The following is a 22,513-nucleotide window of genomic DNA, read 5'->3' on the forward strand; positions in this document are numbered from 1 at the left end:
TCTCCATATCTAATCACTTGAAACACCGGAGTAATGATGGAGACTGTATATTTTGCATCACTCCAAAACTGATTACTCTTCACTGTCTCCTTTACCCTCGTCCCCTACTCTGTTATGGACTCAGGCCATTCATTCCATTCTTGTATCATAACCATGAGTTGCAATGACTCTTGCAACTCAATCATTCTCCAAGAGAATATAATATGAGGCGTATCTAGTCTCAACTAGTTTCAGGAATTGCTTCTTTGCGAAACTCCCAAAAAGTGCATGTGATGTATCGTGATTGCAGATAAACATCTGCACCTCTCTCCCATCATTAACCACCCGCCTTGTCTAGTCAATTTTCCCCATGTCTTTGAGTGCATTGTTCAGAGTCCACCAAATATGCCTATAGGCTGCCTCAACAAGCCTCCCTACAACATTGTAGACGTGTTGCATCTGTCACAACTTGGACCACAGTTTGTGGCCCAACCTCCACAACGGTCTCCTTAAGCACATGAAACTAAAAATCAACATCTTCATGATGCCTTGAACAACCAACTACCCTAAAAAAGCATGGGCCCTTGGTGTGTGTGACAATAATGTTGATGAGTGGACGATGACTAATGTCCGTCCACCCATCCATGATAATGTTGCAGCCTGAATCCATCCAACATGGCTTCATCTGCCCCATCAAGATCTCGACCTTGTCATAGGCCCTATCCAACACTATAGTCCTCAACTTGTGGTCACCGGGTGGTACATATGATGGCTCTCCCTCTTTCACAGCCATGGACATCATCCTCACAAAAATGGGAGATCGAGCAACATGCATAGGGATACCATTGGAAAAGAAGAAATCACCAACAACATCATCTAACCACTCCATTGCATGCATGTTAAATAAATGAGCAATGTGGTTACTACCACTATGACAAGTAGTTGCTTTCCATTTCCCATTACTGCTATCCCCTGTTGCACTGTGTGTAGGTGAGGAAAATGATGGCGTAGGTGACATAGTCCCTGCTCTCTGATGCAAGATATGAGTAGATGTATCTCGCTGCCCTTGTAACTATTGTGTACTCTATACTTGTTGCCTAGCAGCCAAAGATCTAGGAACTAAGACTTCAATATCATCAAAAATGCCCCATAGTTTGTTCCCTTCAATTTTGTATTTCACATTCTTAGGATTTGCCAAGAATATGCACGAGGTCACACCATAACTAATCCAAAAAAGGTGTGCATTAACTCTCATAATGTTGCCAAACCATTCTCCACCACACATATTACACTTTTGTTTCCATGTGCCACCACTTGTAGGTGTAGAGAATGTAATTTTCATGGAAAATTGTTTTTGAGGGGACTTCGGATCATAAGGACCCCTAGCAAACTCTGCCTAAATCTATGAAGGAAAATCATAGGGCACCCCTGGTGCAACATAAAGAGGCTCTTTCTCAGATCGGACATCTACATTAGCCCCATGATCACTTCCTTCAGGCTCAAGCTCATAATCTGATGCACTTGCCTGATTAATTTCCATGTCTTCTACATTTTGATTGAATTTAGATGTTAGTTCCAAAACTACAATTCACAATATAAAAATGATTATGAATCATGATAGATTTCAGCCCACGTAATTAATAATAATTTAAAAAAGATTAAAACAAACTAGTTTCAGCCTCCTTAAAACTTTAGAAATATAAAAAATGGTAAGCTAAATATGTTTCAGCCTATTTTAATAACAAAAAATTAATGTAAAAATCATAGAACTATCAACTATCAACTATCTACTATCCACAAGATTCAAGAATGAAACATTCGAAAATTAATTTTTAAATGCAAAGCTGAAAGTAAACATTAAATATAAATTGATTTCTAAAGCAGAAACAATACTGTAAAATAAAAATAGCCTACCTTGAAACTTGATGAGACATATGCCAAATCAAATTTTCTTGCTCCTCTTAATCTTGCAATCCTTTGCAAAATCACCCACTAAGCTCTCACAAACTCTTCGAACCTCTTTTGCTCACCTTGCTCCTTGCTGCTCTTAAAAAATGAAATGGAAATTTCAGATGAAAATGAGGTGTATTGGCTTTATTAAGCCTCAAAATAGACCTCATGGGACCCATAGCCAATTAGGGTTCCCTTGCTAAAAAAACAATTTCAAAAAAGTTTTTTTTTTTTTTTTTTGACTTATCAGTCAAGGCACTGGTTGCACCCCACGCTCACCCCAGGCACACTCGAGAGCTCACCCTTGCACCCTGGACGCACCCACGTCCTTGCATCCTACCTGGGTGCTCTGAGTGGTGTTGCTGCATTTTTGCTGCAGTGGGGGTACTCAGGTGTGCGGTATACCTGCACCTGGTGCGTGGGGTTTTTGATCCACGTGTGTGCACCCGGGTTACACTAGATATGTTCTACAAATATCAAGGACTCATGGCTCATAAGGAGGTACTTGGAAAGCTTCTAACAAAGTTTCAGGGAGCCTTAGAAGGCAGCCAATCAGTAGAAATAGAGATCATGTGCAATTTGGAGGAAATGGGATGCAATGTCCTTATTGAACATGATAACTTGTTAACTGAAGAATAAATGACTTCAGAATATATTGACAGAGTCAATGCCGATCTTGATTCTGAAGAATTCGGATCACACATGATTAACATGTTTGCCACATACAAATTCATAGCAAAATGCTTATTGGATTCTCTTGCAAAAAACTATAAAATTGTAAAATCAAAACATGTGAATGCAGTTAGAATTCAATCTGTTTCAAAGTAAAATGAAGATCCCATATCTTTCTATAGTTTGTGATTGTATCACCACATATAAGGCTTTTCTAAACAATCTATAGGATTGATTCAACTTTTTCTGTCTTCTTCTTCTTTCAGATTTCAGTTTTTTATGTTTGTAGTTTGAGAAGATGAATTACACGCAATGCAATTACATGTAATTTGACTGCATGTCCTTTTGACATGTAATCTAATAATTCTTCTCACATAGTTTTACTAGGGTCAAAATTGTTGAGTTTCTCCCACTTTTTCCTCCTTTTTTCTCACTTTTTTCCCTATATAAGGAGTGCCTCCCTCATTGTAAAGATCATCTTTTATTGTTTTCAAGAAAGCTCTGAAGGATTGTGCAAACATAACTTTGACTGTGTAGTATTGTTTTAAAGAAATGTGAATACAAAGAAACAACTGGAGCTGAAACTTTGATTGAGAGCAATTGTGATAGTGCAAATTGGAAGCTTTTACTATAGTTTGCATTTGTTATCTTTGATTCATGTTCTTGTATGTTTTAAATAATTGAGCATAAACAAGTTAAGAAGCAATCGGAGCTGAAGCTTTGACTGGGAGCGATTGTGGTTATACATAGACTAGAAGTTTTCACTGAAGCTTGTATTACCTTCTCAATTCACAAAAATAGTTAGAATTCCCTACTTCTAGAAGTCTTTGCGTCCCAATGGTAGAGGTTATTCTTATAGAATAGATTATAAAAGGACTTCGAGCCAAACTGGTACACTCTCAACTGGCCTTTGAGTTGGTGTTGACTTATCTCTGTCACCTTTTCTAGCTATTAGATAGATGTGTAGTTAGAGATTTCATCTTGCCTATTACTCACTCCGCAGGTAAATGAATTCTTTTTTGAAAGATAAGAGGAAAGAATATTGGTAACACCTTTTACAAAATTTCTCGACTTCTTGCTTACCTTGTGTTGATCCAAGGATCATTGAGAAGGGAGAGCCTTTCCTTAAAAGTAGGAGAGATTCTATCTCATACGCTGTGATTGGTCTACCTATTTTGCAATTGGATTTTAACAAACTCTTAATTGCAAAATATCCACCCAGCACAAAGATAATTTATTACTTTTCAAACTAGGTTTATAAAACCATTTTCTACATAATTTCCAGCTGTTCTTTAATAACCAAGAGACTGATCAACTACATTAATTACACTTACATTAGACCAAGACAACATAAAAAATTCAACTAACCTTTAGATCATATTATGTAACAATATCTTGCAAACAATAACTTCTATTACCTAAATAGTCTCCCTTTTCTTCAAGAAAGTTGGCATACTTATATGATTAAAAGGACTAGTGGGAAAAATGCTTGCTAGGGTGGCACAAATCAAAGGCTTCCCTGGCTATGAAGAAGTTCATGGTACTGTTAATTCCCCCCTACACACCCCTAGAAATTCTTCCTGTGGGGAGTTGGTTTTCTGCTGTGGTGAAGTCTATAAGGGTTTATTGCTCATTTTATTGAGGTGGAGAAGGATAAAGCAGTAAGATCTTTTAGGTGTCTCTAGATATTAAGTGCTTGGAAGAACAGGTCTTGTGTTGCCCACAAAGAAATCTTGGGTTAAACAGATTTAAAGTATGCCCTGTTCTGCTCAATCCTTATCAATAGCTGATAAGGCATCTTGCAGGCTGAAGATTTCTTAGTAGGATGTTTGTCTAAGCTTGGGCAAACATTGATGTATCAATAAATAGAAGTTATGTGGTCATCTTGAAATTCCAACTCAAGGATTGATTTCTTTTTATCTCTTTTTTGGGTCATGTATATTGTCTTTGGGCCCTCTTGGATGGGCTGTGGTTTTTGGGTGAGTTAGGGTAGTTTTGATCCACATGAGGATTGTATCAAAAGGGTACTCGTCTGGATTAGGCTTCTAGATATAGTGTTTGAATATTGGGATGATAATGTTTCTGTAAGGGTTTTGCTAATTACCTATTGATATGATGACCAAATGTAGGAAATGCATATTGTTTGCTTGATGTTATGTAAATGTGGGTATAGTTCATCCCTCTATTGCATTGTCCTCTAAATTTGGTGAACAGATGCAACATTTTTCTACAAGGGTTCTTTAATGACATAGAAAAAATGCCACAGCTTCCCACTTTTCTACCATTTGGCTTAGCGAATTGAAAGAAGCAAAACTATAAAAAGAATAAAAATAAAATAAGGATCTTGGCCTCAAACAATTTTTGGGAGAGATGTCATTGGTGAGTGGTATCAATGAGGACGGGCCTTCTCTGGATAGGATTATCTTTGGTGAAAATAACATTCCTTGCTGAAAACAGTAAACCCCTTAGTTGGGAAGGGAAGGGTTCAAAATTTGTGAATAGGGACCTGGTTGGTGCTCTTTGTTCACCAGTGGCTGTCTTGCCTTCCACTGATAAGGATAAGAGGAAGAAGCATTTGGATGAAAGACTAATAAGAAGTTCTATGAATTCTAATGGTTCAGGATTCACAATCAAACATGAGAGCATATCCAACAAGGAAATTTGTCTCAATGATTCTGAGTGAGAGCTGTTGGTATTCAATGCTAGAGTAATTAGCTCCCTTATTATATTATTACACTCAAATTAAACTTGAGAAAGTTTTTCCATTGCCTGTTTGAGCAAGTTATAGGACAAGTTTTCTCTAGTCAAATGATTAAACTCCATTTTTAGATTGAGCGAATTATAGGGTTTTCATCAAGGGTTTTTAACTTTAATCTTTATGTTTGTAAAATAATCCATTGTATTTATTACAATCTGCATAATTCATTTACAGGCAAATCTTAATATTAGATTCCTCATTGGATCAAATCTCTCTCAAGGTTGCAAAGCATCAATTGTGGCTTGTTCTCTTGAAATGTGAACCATTTTTATTGCAGATTATATTTGGGAGGTATGGATTTATCTATCAAATCTATTACACAAAGCTCTTTGGAGCATGATGGTTTCAACTTTCAACTCACCTTGATTCAATCGTTCGCTTGTTTTACTCAATGATTTCTCATCATTTTTAATCTCTATTGGGAGGTCATGCAGGTGTTGTTTTTTTGACAGCATTAATCTAGAGTGATCCTTATTAATGTTTCTTTATTGAGCATTGGGCTTCTTATAGCTATGTCTGTCATGGTCTTTTCAAAAGGGTCGAGACCCTTTCAAATTTCTTCTTGCAAAAAAAAACAATCCAATTCACCCACGAAATAACTTTTTATGTTGTATCATTTTGACCTTTTGTAACAAGAGAAACAATCCATTTGGAAATGGGAATGGATCCTTCTATGGTCCATCATGTATCTGTTTTTGGCTACTTATGGCTTATATATGGGGCTACCTTGTACTCTTTGAAGGAGGTACCTTATTGTGTTTCCAATGAGGCATAAGGAACTAATCTCCTGCAGGATCTGAACTTGTGACCTCTCCTTCACAAGTACAAGATCACCAGGCTGAGTAAAGTTAAGTTGAATTTGTGCACATTTTGGTGCATTTATACTTCGCTTCTCCACTTCTTTTTTGACCTACATGTTTAATTTGACTGTCAGGCCACGGAAGCTGAAATCTTTACTGGATTTCGTGGTTAAACCCAATATAGTCTTGCAATATTTTGTTGAAAAGCCTTAAGCTTATCTTTGTCAATGTGGTAAACGTATGACATAACAGTGCATAATGATCTCAAAGTCACACTCTAGCTTTAGAAGGTGGTTGTGACATCGAAATAGTATATTACTATTAAATATAGACTTGTTTAATGTACTGAAGGAGGTTCTTTTAAATGCAAAGTTGCATGGATACAAATACAGATACAGTATTGGGTATGGATACAACCATTTTTTAAGACCCCTAATATGGACACGGCTGGACATGACATTAATAAATACACAATATTTAACACAGTTTTCTAAGTTATTATAGGAGATTTTCATTACTTCAAAAGCAACATTGACACATAGATGCTACATAAATATTTACAAGTTAATTTAACACTTTACAATATGTAAACATAGTAGAGTTGCATTAGAAGATAACCAAAAAATGGGTTGCTGAAATAGAATAAACATCTTATTTGTCTTTCTGATTTGGTGCAAGTTTTGTTTATACTATTTTAAAAAAAATTCTTTAATAATTTTTTTTATAGATTAAACTTGGGAAGATTTATATCAAATCTTTTAAAAAATCAAATCCCATAGTATTTGGCACAGTTGAAAAATCAAGTTCTTTTAGGCAGACATGGTACAATATTCCATGTGTATCCGGGTCATATCTGATATGTTTCCAAATTGGATACAGGGATACACGCGCCCAAGGAGGGACAGAGGAGTTTCCGGCAACCCTGTTTAAATGTGAATCATCGTAGATAATTTGAGCAGCCTTTGAATTCAGTCTATAACATTTTCTTTATTATGGATCACTAAATATAAAATAGTGCACACACAAAAACACCATTAGAACTTTAAAATTTTAGGCAAGGGAAAAATGTATGCCGAGCACTGGAAAGGAGACAGAAGTATGCTGGAACTAAGTGAGCAGATTACTGGAGAGAGGAAATAAAGGACCAGAATCTAGAATTTATCTGTTGTACTGGGGAAAAATGGAGATAAAGAAACACGTAGGAATGAGATGCAGCTTGATTCCAGTACTGAAGCAACATTATCATTTCTTGTTTTCGGCTTTTGTCTCTCCATAAGTTTGAACGACCATCAAAGCCTTCAGCTAAACATAATTTAAGAGGATTACTAAGACAAGGGTCTGAATGTAGGCCTTACTCTTTAGTTTTCTTTCAGTTAAGGCACTAAATTCCTTTGTAAACATTGCTATATCTGAGAAGACCAAACTAAGGTGTATACTTGCATTTTTTTATATCTGTTACTTTTTTGTTTTAAATTCTACGTTATTTCTGTATTACAAATGTTAGTTCTTGAGAAAGTGCCAATTGGACAGCCAGCCATCTTGCAGACCACATATAAATTTTCTCTGTTTTTTATTGGTAATTAATAATATAGAGCATTTTTATTTTTTTTGTATTTTTCATATTAATATTTTCTTGGAGTTGCTTTCAAACAGGTGGCAATACTATTGGGATTGGAAGGAGCATCAACCATTCCAAAACGAGCTATACAGGTGAATTTCAAGAGTATCATTCTTCCCTAATAAATAAGGAGATTAAATGAGAACTTTGAATATGGCAGTCGCTGCCTCCTGTTTTCTTTTGTTTTGGTATACATTGTATTGTTTGCAGAAGTAGACGGACCTAACAAATTTGTGTATTTCAAGTAGACTGGTCAGAAAATAAGTTCAAAGATCAAACTTGAACAGAAGTATTCTAAAATCATGCGCAATAATAGGGTTCTCCGAGTTTATTTGCATATAATTTCATTGCATACAGTTATATTCAATATACATTTCGGAATTACAAATTGAACACATCCATTCGTGTTAAGTACTGTAGGACAGCAAAAGCAGAAAGCAAAAGATTTACATTGTAAACAAAATGAAAGAGAAATTGCAATCAATGGATTGGTTTTATATGGCTAATATTATTCGGCTATGGGAATAATTTCCAACCCAGCCAACTAAATAACTAGATTATTCTCAAAATGCCAATTAAAAACTACATCATTTCTAAGTTTCATTATTTGACTGCCAGTATGAATGGTATCATATAAATTTGCTTCCTGTTTTGAAATTGTATCACGTCTTTCCACTGGCTTTTTCTCTCAAATGCATCATACCTTAATGTCCACCTCTTGTGCATTATCATTTTTTTAGTGGTGTGCAAATTTTATTTCCAGTAGCAAATTCTTCAAATGGCAGTTCAATTTTCATTTTTTGCACCAGATGAACATGCAAAAAATGTCATTTGTATTTTCATGGCATAAAGATTAAATGAATATTCTGATATGAATATAGAGCAGCAAAAACAGAAAACAAAAGATTGACATTGTGTAATGTCCCCTATTGGGATTTACATTAATTTATCTCTTTTATCTGATTGAAGACCAAATGCATATATTTTCATTGAAATTTCTCCATTTCTGAATACTGTTCTCTCAAAGTTATTTTATTCTATATATATATATATATACATATATATACACTTCATTTTAAGAGTCGCGTCTTTTCTAAGTTGCCGATTCGGGTTTGGGGACAGATTTGGGTTTGGGGTTCGGGCAAAAAACTAATTTTCCATTTGTGTTTGTGGGTGGCTTCTTGAGTGTGTGTGTGTGTGTATATATATATGCAAAAAAAAATGAGAAACATGCATAGTTGTAAAACTAACTTATGAAGTCATTTCATAGTAAGAATATATCAATGTCACTTGATCATTGATCAATGCCAAATGTCAGAGATAAACATTAAATACTTGCTCATTAATCCATGTTAATATTGTAAAAAAAGTCATACATTGAAAATATTAAAAAAATGATATTTTAATGTAATTTGACTCAATCAGGGACTCTGCCTGGACCCAAGTTCGAATCCAAACCTAAACGAATCCAGATCCGGACTCAAGCTCTAGGGTCCAAACTTGGTAACGTAGTGTCTTTTCTTAAATAAGTACTATATTATATTAATAATTTAATTATATGAATTATATTAATTGTATACAGTGTGACACTAGTGTGGGGGTGTGGGGGACGTCAGGACAAGTTTCGGGTGTGGGAAAAAAGGGCCTCAATTTGGGGACGATGGGGGTGTGGTGGCAAGGGTGTGGAGGGGGAGGGAGCGAGGGGGGAGGTTGCTTAGTATACAAATATAACTTGAAATGCTAATTATGAAATGATACTTCAATATAACATATCAAACATAGTTGATCAATGAATATAGAAAATTGAAATGTGATTCATGAACCATAAGTTCAAACTTGAAAATTGAAACTTTATAACCAATGACCATTGAACTTAGTAACATACTCATAGTAAGCTGTAACGTTAATAACATTAAAGTTTTATTGTAATGTCCCCTTTTTGGGACATTAGGAAATTTAAAGACATATTCATATAATATTAAAACTGACTATGAGAGCATAAATTAAATTTATAAAAGGTCAATTTGATATTATAAAGTGGGTTAAAAGTGACAAGGAGGGATAAGACGAAAAGATAGGAAGGGAGTCGAAGAGTCACAACTTTGAGGATTAAAAGGAGAGAGCCTCATTCATTCAGATATATGTATTTGGATATGGAATTGATTTGAGATTTTCTCTTGGAGAAAATTAGGAAGCTTCAGCTTCAGCCACTTGGAGGATGAAAACCCACAAGCCGAGAGATGGTGGACGAATACCCATCGTATTGGAGACATCATTTCAGGTGTCTCACTTGTGCTTACATTGTTTTCTACTTTCAGTGTTTCCAATCTGACTTTATTTCTGTTTTAAGATTGGAATTAGTCATTATCCATGTTCTTGTATTGCTGATGTATGTTGCAATACGGAATGCTGGAGTTTTTGGAATGAGTGTTTGCTAGTTATACATTGATTTATGCTGCTGGTTATAGCTGGTTATTTGCTGGAAATTATGATATGATTTTCTGTTTATGAATCTGAAATAATTTGAGGAAAAAGCTGGGCCTAATATTCGTAGGAGATATTACATTTATACACAATGATAATGATAATGATAAACTAAAAATATAAATCATGCATAGTACCATGTATGTCAACCATTGACTATCAAATTCATTGTTCAAATTATAAATATGATATATCATAAAGATCAAGATGCCCATGATTACAATGAGCTAAGTAGCATGAAAGTGTGAAATGAAATAATGTATCATGGCCATATTAAAGTGAGTACAATCTAAAAAATGTCAATGATAAGAATGTAAGGGTGGGAGCTCTCTAATTATCCCCTAAACCGAAGTCCTCATCACTATAACTGCTAGACTCCTCACAGGTAAAATAATATAAAGAAAATTAAAAAATATTGACTTTTCAACATGGGCACCAGACGCACACCATGCATCCCCTAGAAGCACCCTGCGCCCACCCAGCCACGCACTTGCACATCCGTGCACCCCTACACTTGTCGGGTGCGCTGAACAGTGTGGTTGTGTGGCATCACTTCGGTGGTGGTGGCAGAGCGTGGGTGCACGCCGTACCCACACTTGGGACATACACACACCTAGTATGCCAGAGTTTTACCCCAAGTGCGTGCACTTGGGTAACAGTGATTATATATATTATATTACTAACATAATATATATCATATTAATAATAATATAAATTATATTTCTTATTAATATATTATTATTAGCACTAATGATATTGCATAATATATTTACTTTATATATAAATAATATTTAATTCTCATATTTAATATATATTATGCAATGAATATAGATAATTTAATGTTATGAATATTTTATTTATTTATTTATTATTTAATATGGATTTATTTTGACAGGGATATCACAGTCCTACCCTCTTAGATTTTGCTTTTCCTCAAAGCAAAAATGACTTTTTGTAGAACCATCATGCGAAGCATATGGATTCAAGAACAATCTAGTATACATCTTAATGCATGAAAACACAAAGCATACACGAAGTAAACATATGGATGCATGAAAACATGAAGTAGACACATGAAAACATGGAGCAAACACATGAATGCATGAAAACACCAAGCAAACACAATGCAGATGCACAATACATGTATTCTTGGTAAATGCTTTATAGTTCACTAGAGTTAAGAAGATGATTTACAAAATCTACTTCTTTGATAGAATCATGCAACCACAAGTGATCATTAGTACACGTATATATAAGTTCAAAGAAAATGCGAGTTGTGATAAATTACTCCAAGCCAATGCATACTACATCCAAGAGCGGAATGCTTACTTGTTTTGCTCTTATTATCATTCTTAGTCAAGGAGAAAACTTAGGATGTAAAGAGATTGCAGGCACCAAACTCAATGGTCTTCCTCAAGGTTTCTGCGGATCCAAGCCCTTAATCCCATCTTGGAGTAAGCACAATGCAATTTGATCCCATCTTGGTTAATCCTTAAGGCATCTTACAAGGACGTTGATCCTTACCCATCTCGGAATAACTAATTGGTTGGATTAAGAAATTTAATCTATTTCAATTGCAGTGCTCAATTAGCAGAGTGTTGGATGTAATAACCCCAATAGGTTATAACTTCTTCAAACACCAAAAATTTTTATACTTAAGTTGTTTGACATTTCGTCAAACACTTTGCAAGCAAGCTCTGATGCCACTGTAATGACCCCCCTCAAATCTGCTCTCAAAAATGCTAATGAAAGCTCAAGGAATTTCATCAAACAATTCATATGCAAGGGACGTATGATTGATATAGTATTTTAGCTGGCTTTAAATGACTCTTTCTTCAATTTGCATCAATGAGAATTTTGTGCTAGAAGACTCCAAAAGGACTACACAATGACCTAACATGAGTGTGCTACTAATTTTGACAATATTCAATGCATATATATGATCTAAGCATGAGAAATGAATACCTACAACCAACTGGCATTTTTACAAACAGTTGGTATGCAAACTAACTAGCTGATAAATAATGATATTGAATTGCTTAAATGACACCAGCAACTATTATCTTCTTAATTGCAATGAAATTTCAAATCCAATGCTCATGAAATATGGCCAAGACTTTGGCATTTACATGGATTACAAAATGATAATGCTGGTATAATGCACACTTACAGCTGAAACTTATAATACCCTAAAAACAATACTAACAAGGGAACCTGGTTGTAGATGGCTGTAATAATTTCCTTCAATGTTGCCCTTTCTGCTTTGTTTTTCCGATTTGCTTTTTCGGATCTGCTTTTTTGAACTGCTTTTACGGACTGCTTTTTCGGTTTCGCTTTTTCGGACTGCTTTTACTAACTGCTTTTTCAGCTTGCTTTTCGGTTCCGCTTTTTCAGACTGCTTTTTCGTATCTGCTTTTTCGGATTGCTACCATGTTAAATCTCAAGACCATATCTTTCAATGGCGTCAAGATTTTCAGCTTGAAGGGATTTTGCCTTTCAAACTATTGAGACAATCTCCAGAAAATTTCCCAATTTCTTCGATATTTCCCAAGCCTCCTAAAAAGAAGCTCTTCTATTTCTTTTATAATGTTCTCACAAGAGCTCAATCCTTTGTTTTCTCCATGTGGGATAAAACATAACTCCCTTTATGTAACTTATGTCTCCAATGTGTTATAAAATAAAGGGGACTTTTTTAATTTAAATATTTTCCACAAATTATAGTCTATGCATTAATAAAGTTAAATATTAAATTTAACTTTATAAAATAGCTTTATCAATGCATAACAAATCTTATCAATGATAAATGAGTCTTCTTGTCGATTTTAAACAATTACAATCGACATACCGCTGTCCCTGGATGTCCGACCATGTCCAAGATGACTTACTATAAATAGTAAGTATGCCCAAAGTTGCCTCAAAACCCCTCAGAAAGACCTGCAACTGAAACTATCTAGGCCAATTGGCCTCTAAGTCCCTTTAATGTCTTGGTTAGTCTACGAGACCATGGGGAAATAGGCTAACGACAACATCATGCCATGAATGCTAAAAAGGGGACATTATAGTCCGCCCTTCCCAAAATTGCTTGTCCTCAAGCAATGGCCGAACAACAACCTAATCAATCCACCTGGATCCCAAACATAGTCATGATTTATACTGCTGTCAGTCAACATAGGCTCCGACAACAACCTCTGAAAATTAACCAAGAGGAATCCATAATCAAACTGGTGAATGCAACTCACCCAAACTCCAAAGTCAGGAACCCATGAGAAACAAGCTCTCGAAGTATCAAAACCCAAGTAGAGTGGATAACCCAAACTGCCAACATAGTAAATACCATCAACGCATCCCACTGGCCTATGCGGAATATACAATACAACTCTGCGACAATGGTAAATACTCCCGCATGAAACTGCACCAAATACTGAGAATCCACACACTGCACACCTACTGCAATCAACACAACTCTGTAAATCACCGGCCATTGTCTCATAACCATAACTCCCATGCATCGCTGATGGCAAATAGTCATCACATGATAAATAGCAAGAACTAGAACCCAAACCAAATCTGACGGCCATCAAGTCCTCAACACTTGGATTCGATGCAAACTGATGAACATACCTTGTAGTATAATGCTGGTAAAAAGAACGAATCCCAGTCAAGGACTCATCCTATAGTTGTGATACGACCAATTGTGACTGATCATCAACTGAGTCAGAGGATGATATAGCCAAAGGCGCAGAATCAACAACAACATCACTAGTCTCTATGCCCCCCAAGTTGAACATATCACAATGCTCAGTTGCAGCGCCCAACTCAGTTGAACCTATCTCCAGTGGAAACGAACCAAATATGCCAATACTAGTGTTGTGGACAGATATATCCTCATCTCCACTACCTCTATCAACCTCGATCACGGACATCCTTGGATCACCAGACACCACGGTTTGTGATTGTACAAAATTTGGTAAAGATTGAAGTCGTTCTAACTCCATGGTCACCTTAGCTAAATGAAATTGTGACCCCTCGAAAGCCAACTGTGTACTCTCAAGAAACTCAGAAGTCACCTCGAGCTGCTGAGTAAGCTCACTCACCTCATCTTCCTTGACCAATAATGCGTCATATGCTGTACTGCCCCACTCCATAAGATAATCTCTGTTGGCTGCCAACTGCATATAATTCTGTTTCAGAATCCGGATAGCCTCCCATAAAGAGTGGATCTCTATCAAGGAAAGATAACTGCCTCCTTGCTCATCACTAGTAGGAGAACCCCATCCATAAACTATAAACAACTGCCGAGCAGCATTGAAATGCTCGCAAGCGATAGAAATGTCTCGCTCACCAACTCTCAGCTAACTAGACACATGATTGTGCCAACTGGACGCACTCCTATACTCTATCCCTGGTACACTGTCCAAAGGAGTAACCTTAGAATAGCTATCATCTGTAATACTCAGATCCTGGGACTCTTCTGTAAACTCTGTCATATCTGAGAGATCATTAACCCATTCCAACAAGACTGGTCGACTGGATATATGAACAATGCCCAACACAGGTGTGTAAAAACTAAATCCAGCATCAAACAAGTTGCTGGCATGGATGAGAACTACACCTAGCAAACTACTAATCAAGTCCATGATGGTGCAACAGATACTACTACCAAGGAATGATAGATATCTCCGGTCAAAACGATCCAAGGTACTAAGATAAGGATCCCAACATCTAATCCATGAACGGAAACCAACTGGTAATTCAAGCAAACTTCTCACCTGAGTAATGTGAACAATACCAACTGACTTCACGCACCTGTCTACAATCTCTAGATCTGGAGTGTGAATGCTAGACATACTCATATCATCATCAACATGTGACTCGACTGTAAAAGAAAACTGAGTCCCTGGTATACGCGCTAACTCCCGAACTGAACTCACCTCAAGACAAAGCTCGTCCATGTGTCTCTCAAAATCTTGGAGAGCCAACTGAGTACACACCAAGGAATTTCGAGTATCCTCCAGCTCATGAAAAAACCGATCAACCTCTTTCTCCTTCTTCACTGCATCTAAATAGATCCTTGCAAGATTAAGGATATGATCACGATCTGAAAGTAGGTGTATGTAACTTAACTTCATTGCCTCCATGCCTTCCTTGATCTGTTGTAAGTCGTCACAAGAAGAACCTGTTGTGACTCCTTTTTGTCTCTTCTGCAGTTGAATCATCCAAATGTGATTCTCAATCAATCCATGTATCCTGTCATGATGAGATAAAGCCGTAACAATATTCTTGTCCCTTGTCTTCAGCTAGCTTGCTAAACCAAGTGAAGAGCTACTAGCCTCTATCTCACGTGAAGAAGCATCCAACTGTGCCTGATACTCATTTTCTGCAAAGTCCTGAATGCTCACTTTTTGATCAACTGTACTATCCTCAAACATGACAGTATCCTCAACTGCTGTAACTTCATCCAGCCCAACTGTACTGGAATCACTATCTGTCTTAATCACACAATCCGGTGTCCCTGTGATATCACCTTCCGGCTCATCCTGCACAATGTCTGTAACCCCTTCTACTTGTGAAGATGATGCAGATAAACCATTACCTGAAGATGTGCTAATGTCTCCTTGTATCGAATCAACATGTCTGTTAAACTCCTCATAGAAATTTCTGCCTGTCATAGGGAAGGTACGATCCTTAGGCCTATCAAAACGTTCAATCAGTCTCTCCTTAAACTCCACATATGAGGTAATGTGTGCATGACCCAAAGTGACCATACCATGATGCCACCACTCGTGTGCTAACCCATCCAGGTGAATTGCTGCATACTTAATAGCTTCTTCCTCAGGCATAGGGTTCATTTGAAAGTATGTGTCAAGCCTTTGAACCCAAGCTCTTGCTGTAGACTTCCCCGAGCCATCATAATATGGTAACTGAAGTTTCCCTACTTTCTTCCGTAGCTCATAGCTTTGGTTCCTGTCATGTCCACGTGGCATATGCTTCATCCGCACATCTATATACTCCCTAAAGGTAATTGCAGCAGTAAAATCTAGACCTCTGGCTTCCCAATCTCTCCTCAGCTGGTCTTGTATATCAGTGGTCTGGGGCTCTGGTACGGGCTGCTCTGGAGCTCTAGGAGGAAATGTGGGAATAATGGGCCTTGAACTCACTGCCTAGATTGCTGGGGTGCATGACCGAAATTGTTCCCCAGTTGTTTGCCTCCATTATGTGTCCCATCCTGATTATTACCACTCTGGTTATTACCATTCTGATTATTTCCTCCACCCACATTAGCATTCAACCCCATTTGACGAGCCATCATCTGCATCATAAGCTTCAATCTCTGACTATGTTCCTATGCTCTCTGCTCTGCTGATCGCTGTCCCTATGCTAAGGTGTCTAATAACTGTAAGAATCTTTCCTTTCCTTGATCTGGATTGGCAATAATTTTGTCAAACATTTTTTTTCTCTCTATCTGGCTATTCCAAATTCCCAATAAGACTTCCATAGGATGGCAGGAAACCGCTCTGATACCACTGTAATAACCCCAATAGGTTATAACTTCTTCAAGCACCAAAAATCTTTATACTTCAGTTGTTTGACATTTCGTCAAACACTTTGCAAGCAAGCTCTGATACCACTGTAATGACCCCCCTCAAATCTGCTCTAAAAAATGCTGATGAAAGCTCAAAGAATTTCATCAAACAATTCATATACAAGGGACGTATGACTGATATATTATTGTAGCTGGCTTTAAATGACTCTTTCTTCAATTTGCATCAATGAGAATCTTGTGCTAGAAGACTCCAAAAGGACTACACAATGACTTAACATGAGTGTGCTACTAATTTTGACAATCTTCAGTGCATATATATGATCTAAGCATGAGAAATGAATACCTACAACCAACTGACATTTTTACAAACAGTTGGTATGCAAACTAACTAGCTGATAAATAATGATATTGAATTGCTTAAATGACACCAGCAACTATTATCTTCTTAATTGCAATGAAATTTCAAATACACTGCTCATGAAATATGGCCAAGACTTTGGCATTTACATGGATTACAAAATGATAATGCTGGTATAATGCACACTTATAGCTGAAACTTATAAAATACCCTAAAAACAATACTAACAAGGGAACTTGGTTGTAGATGGCTGTAATAATTTCCTTCAATGCTGCCCCTTCTGCTTTGCTTTTCCGATTTGCTTTTTCGAACTGCTTTTTTGGATTTGCTTTTTGAACTGCTTTTATGGACTACTTTTTCAGCTTGCTTTTTCGGTTTCGCTTTTTCGGACTACTTTTACGGACTGCTTTTTCAGCCTGCTTTTTCAGTTCTGCTTTTTCGGACTTCTTTTTCGTATCTGCTTTTTCGGATTGCTACCATGTTAAATCTCAAGACCATATCTTTCAATGGTGTCAAGATTTTCAGTTTGAAGGGATTTCGTCCTTCAAACTATTGAGACATAATCTCTAGAAAATTTTCCAATTTCTTTGATATTTCCCAAGCCTTCTAAAAGAAGCTCTTCTATTTCTTTTATAGTGTTCTCACAAGAGCTCAATCCTTCAATTTCTCCATGTGAGATAAAACATAACTCCCTTTATGTAAATTATGTCTCCAATGTGTTATAAACTAAAGGGAACTCTTTTAATTTAAATATTTCCCACAAACTATAGTCTATGCATTAATAAAGTTAAATATTAAATTTAACTTTATAAAATAACTTTATCAATGCATAACAAATCTTATCAACGATAAACAAGTCTTCTTGTCGATTTTAAACAATTATCATCAACATACCGTTGCCCCTGGATGTCCGACCATGTCCAAGATGACTTACTATAAATAGTAAGTATGCCCAAAGTTGCCTCAAAACCCCTCAGAAAGACCTGCAACTGAAACTATCTAGGCCAAATGGCCTCTAAGTCCCTTTAATGTCTTGGTTAGCCTACGGGACCATGGGGAAATAGGCTAACAAGGGGACATTACATTGGAACATAGAAAATTGTTTGAATCCAACATGAACAACCTTCCTCAAGGGTTTCTATGGATCCAAGCCCATGATCCTTGATCCCATCTTGGTCAAACCTCAAGGAAACTATAGAGGCGCTGATTCTATCCATCTCAGAATAACCTGATAATTGGTTTAAATTGGCCAAAGTATACCTTGTTCTTCTAATTCAATATTATAATGATTATGATATTATACAAAAAGTTAATAATAGTAGGTGTGGGATATTTACCTCAAGGTTTCCAAGCTGGATTAATGATTTAGAAAATTAATTATATATTCTTCTGCTCTAATGTTGGCCTGGCTAGTCCAGACAAGAATATCACGGGGAAGAATAATTCCTTTACTGTTGGTGGCCACTTGCAGAGTCAAATGTGTCTGAATTCTATCAGAGTATTCCTGGGTGTCTCTTTGTTGTGCTTATTTAATGTTCTTACTAATCGATGGATATCTTTATTATTTATACCCTTCAAGGGCACTGTATGTAGTGTACTTTCAGGTTACCACCAATTCCACTTATGATGTTGGTGGTCAATGACAAGTCTGCTTATTTTATCATCATTTTATCATATATTTAGCCTTTCCTTATTATAATTCATTAAATTCTTTGATCCTTGGCAAATAGCAAGCTACACTTAAATCTTTTGAAGTTCTTTAATAATTATATATTCGCCAAAACCGAATACATAAGCAAAGAGTAGCATCTGGTTTGGTGTCAGTTTTCTCTAGATGGTCTGTACACTATTTGCGTTAATGACTAGATAAATTGCAATTTCGTTAACCACCTTTGAAGACTTCTCTTTATCTCACTTGCATGTAATATTAGCCAAAATATATCTTTCAGCTTGCTGCCGTCGACTCTTCTAATGCACATGTATTTGCTGCCCAGGAAAGGTTTATAAGACCATACACTCTGACTAGACTTCCAGCCTGACTGGTGAGATTAGGAGGACTTTCAAATGGATTTTAGACTTATCCTTGGTGATCTTGTGAGTTTCTAGGCCTTGACATGATATGCAATTTAAATGTCGGGTTCGATGTTTCAAACTTAGCTCCCAGTGTTCATGTTGTTTGGCCACTCTCTGACCACCAGACTGCTGCCGCAATTAGGCTCAACCTAAATAAATAGTTACCGCCACAATTCCTATGTAGTTAGACAAATTAAATCATTTGGTTGACCATTTCAATCTGCTTAGGGCACGAATGAATTCCAATTATATTGGTTCTCCAACAACAAATAATTATTGTCCAATTAAAATAAACGGTCTGAACACTTGAGGAATTAATATTATAAGGGCCGATTTGAAATTTTATATTTTCGCTTAAATATAATCAGGTCCTGCTATAGAGTTCGGCTATGATTAAACTTTGCTTTAAAGTTACAGAAGGGTCTGAAAATTTATCAATTTTTTCTACCATATATTAATGGCGCAACCTTACTTTTGAATGACAATATTTATATAAATTGCATGGGAAGACTCCCTTACTTGATTAGAAAGCTCAAAGAATTTTTTAAATCATTCTAAAATCTTTTCATGAATACCATAACTTTGTTCAAGGTAATTGTGAAAATAATGAAAATATTTTTCAAAGTACTCATATAACTCTGCCCATTAAAATCATCTGATAAAAAACTTTGTTTCCAAATCAACTTAATTTTGTAAATATTCTTTTTGTACATTCGTCGCTTCTGAAAACTCACAGGCTGCAAGGAAAACCAGCTCTAATAACATTTGTAATGTCCTCTATTGGAACTTCCATTAATAATTTAATTATATATATATATATATATATTATATTACTAACATAATATATATTATAATAATAATATAAATTATATTTCTTATTAATATATTATTATTAATATTAATGATATTGCATAATATATTTCATTTGTGATTGTATATCATATTTACTTTATATATAAATAATATTGAATTCTTATATTTAATATATATTATGCAATGAATATGGCAAATTTAACATTATTAATATTTTATTTATTTATTATTTAATTATATGGATTTATTTTGACAGGGCTATCACACGTAAACATAAGTAGATAGAATAATTATAGTGTTCATTCTGTTCATCAATTACATTCATAGGAATGGCTTTATAAAGCTATTATTTTTTGTGTTACGGAAATAACTAGCCACTCTCCCACCGCCTCAACTAACCTTTTAACAAAATAGAATCTTTCTACTCTGTTTTAGAGTTTGGGGGCTGAGAAGAAATGCTCATTTTGTACATCTGTCATGAGTATGTACAAATGATATTATTAGATATTCCACTCTGGGCATTGATACCTTGTAGTTTATTCATAGATTTTTTCTATTAAGATAGTTTAAACAACATCGGATACATATCAGCAATGTTCCATAGCTTTGCAGAACAAATAAGAGTCATTTTTCTGGGTCAGCAACATCAGGTACTGGGTTAGCTGCAGTGTTCCATCCTTCAAAAATTTCAGCCACTGTTTGCACGGGATCTCCTGTATTCTCCACTGTATTCAAATGACATTCTTCCATTATCTTATTCGGGTCATCAATTTCAGATTGAGTAGGAAGGCTTTGGTAATTGTTAATGTATTGTGCTGCTTTCATTTCATCGTTGTAAAATATAAAGGAGCCTACTTGTACCAGCTTCATGAACCTGCTTCTCAGGATATCCAAGCACAATGAGACCTGAGACATTATAAAAAAGTGTATGAGTTTAAGATTAAGCTCAGTAGGCCTTCTCCTTTCTTTTTCAAAGATCTATTTATTCCGGTCTTTCCAAAGCAGACATAAGATTTCACCAGTTAGGACAAACCAAAATCTGTTTAATTTAAAATCAGACATCTCAACATAGCCAGCCAAGACTTCACTCCAAGATAGAACTGATTTTCTATTCCACACTATAGGAGTACCAAAGAAGATAGACCAGACTTTTTTGGCATAGACGCAATTAAAAACCAAAAGCTCAAAACTTGCAACTTTATGACACAGACCACAAACATTAGGCTCAACATTAATAGAGGATAATGCAGATCCTACAATAAGTTTTTTGATCAACAATAGCCATCTAAAATAATTATTTTTTTAGGTTCACAGGGGCCTGTCCAAAAAATTTCAAAGAAAAATTGCCAATTCGAAAAAGGATAGTCTAGCCCCCAACACTAAGACACCCATGCGAGGACAAATTGATCATTCTTGAGCAGGTTATATAATTGCTCAGTTGAAGCACTCAAGAGAGGAGTGCCATCAACCCATTTTGAATATTTATTGAATGTTTCACTATCCATGATTTTGCCCATATGTTCACTACTAAGCACATTAGATAAGAGAGTGTATGTTTTCTTCTGAGAAATAGGGATATCATATTTGTTGAAAATCACATCCCACAACCCTAGCCAATTACTAACCAGCAAAACTAATACGAGAAATACATTTTTGGTTCCATTTTTTAGGTGCGCAACTCTGTGTTAAAGCCAATGGCTTACTGCTTAGATACAATCCCCACCAGATCGACCTGTCAGCAACAACATAGGCAGGGGGAGCCCCTACAATTCTTTGAAGGCAACAAATTCCCTCATCTAAGAGCAAGCTTTCCAGAAAAAACTGAACATTCTAGACCCGAAGGTTTTCAATTTAAAATCTCCTATAGTGATATCACATAGTGGGATATCCTTCCACTGTTTACCCTTTCTAATCAGTGAAGAAATATTACACTGGAAGAAATACATGGTGCGATTAGTTCAACGTCTAATGGGAAATCACCTGGGATAGATGGTCTTCTGACAGAATTTAATAAAGAAAACTTGGAGTGGATTGGAAATGAGCTATTGGCCCTATATAATGATGCATATGATATGGATCTCTGGGGATTAATGTGAATAGAGGTGTCATTAAACTTCTCCCTAAAGCTGGGGACAAATCTTTAATGAAGAACTAGAGGCCTATTACTCTCTTGAAATTGTCTTATAAAATCACTGCAAAGGTATTAGGCAAAAGGATTGCTGAAATCAGCAAGAATTTTTATTAGTTACTCAGACAGGCTTTATTGAGGGCAAGTGCATATTGGAAAATTTAATTACCAGTTACGAGACTATGCACTGGGCACAGGCTGATGGGCAAAAAGTGGCTATGATCCTAAATGATTTTGAGGAAAGCGTACAATAGAGTAGAATAGCCATTCAAAATATGTATGCTCAAAGCCTTTGGCTTCCCACCTTATTTCTTTAACTGGATTGAAATTCTCTTC

The 22,513-nt window shown here is 36.0% G+C and overlaps 1 protein-coding gene across 8 annotated transcripts in view; it reads left to right on the forward strand.

The window, feature by feature from the left end:
- LOC149534920 (Asparagine synthase family protein) overlaps positions 1–22,513 on the forward strand; it is a 181,310-nt gene that overhangs the window by 149,460 nt on the left and 9,337 nt on the right. For all 8 annotated transcript variants that reach the window (XM_089803083.1, XM_089803077.1, XM_089803075.1 and 5 more), the window contains one exon: positions 7,813–7,869. In XM_089803083.1, the coding sequence (XP_089659209.1) occupies positions 7,813–7,869 (57 nt within the window). The remainder of the gene's footprint in view (positions 1–7,812; positions 7,870–22,513) is intronic.

The sequence above is a fragment of the Cupressus sempervirens genome, chromosome 10 (genome assembly GCF_028749045.1).
Source record: "Cupressus sempervirens isolate cs-2001-9-10 chromosome 10, ASM2874904v1, whole genome shotgun sequence".
Lineage (NCBI taxonomy): Eukaryota > Viridiplantae > Streptophyta > Pinopsida > Cupressales > Cupressaceae > Cupressus > Cupressus sempervirens.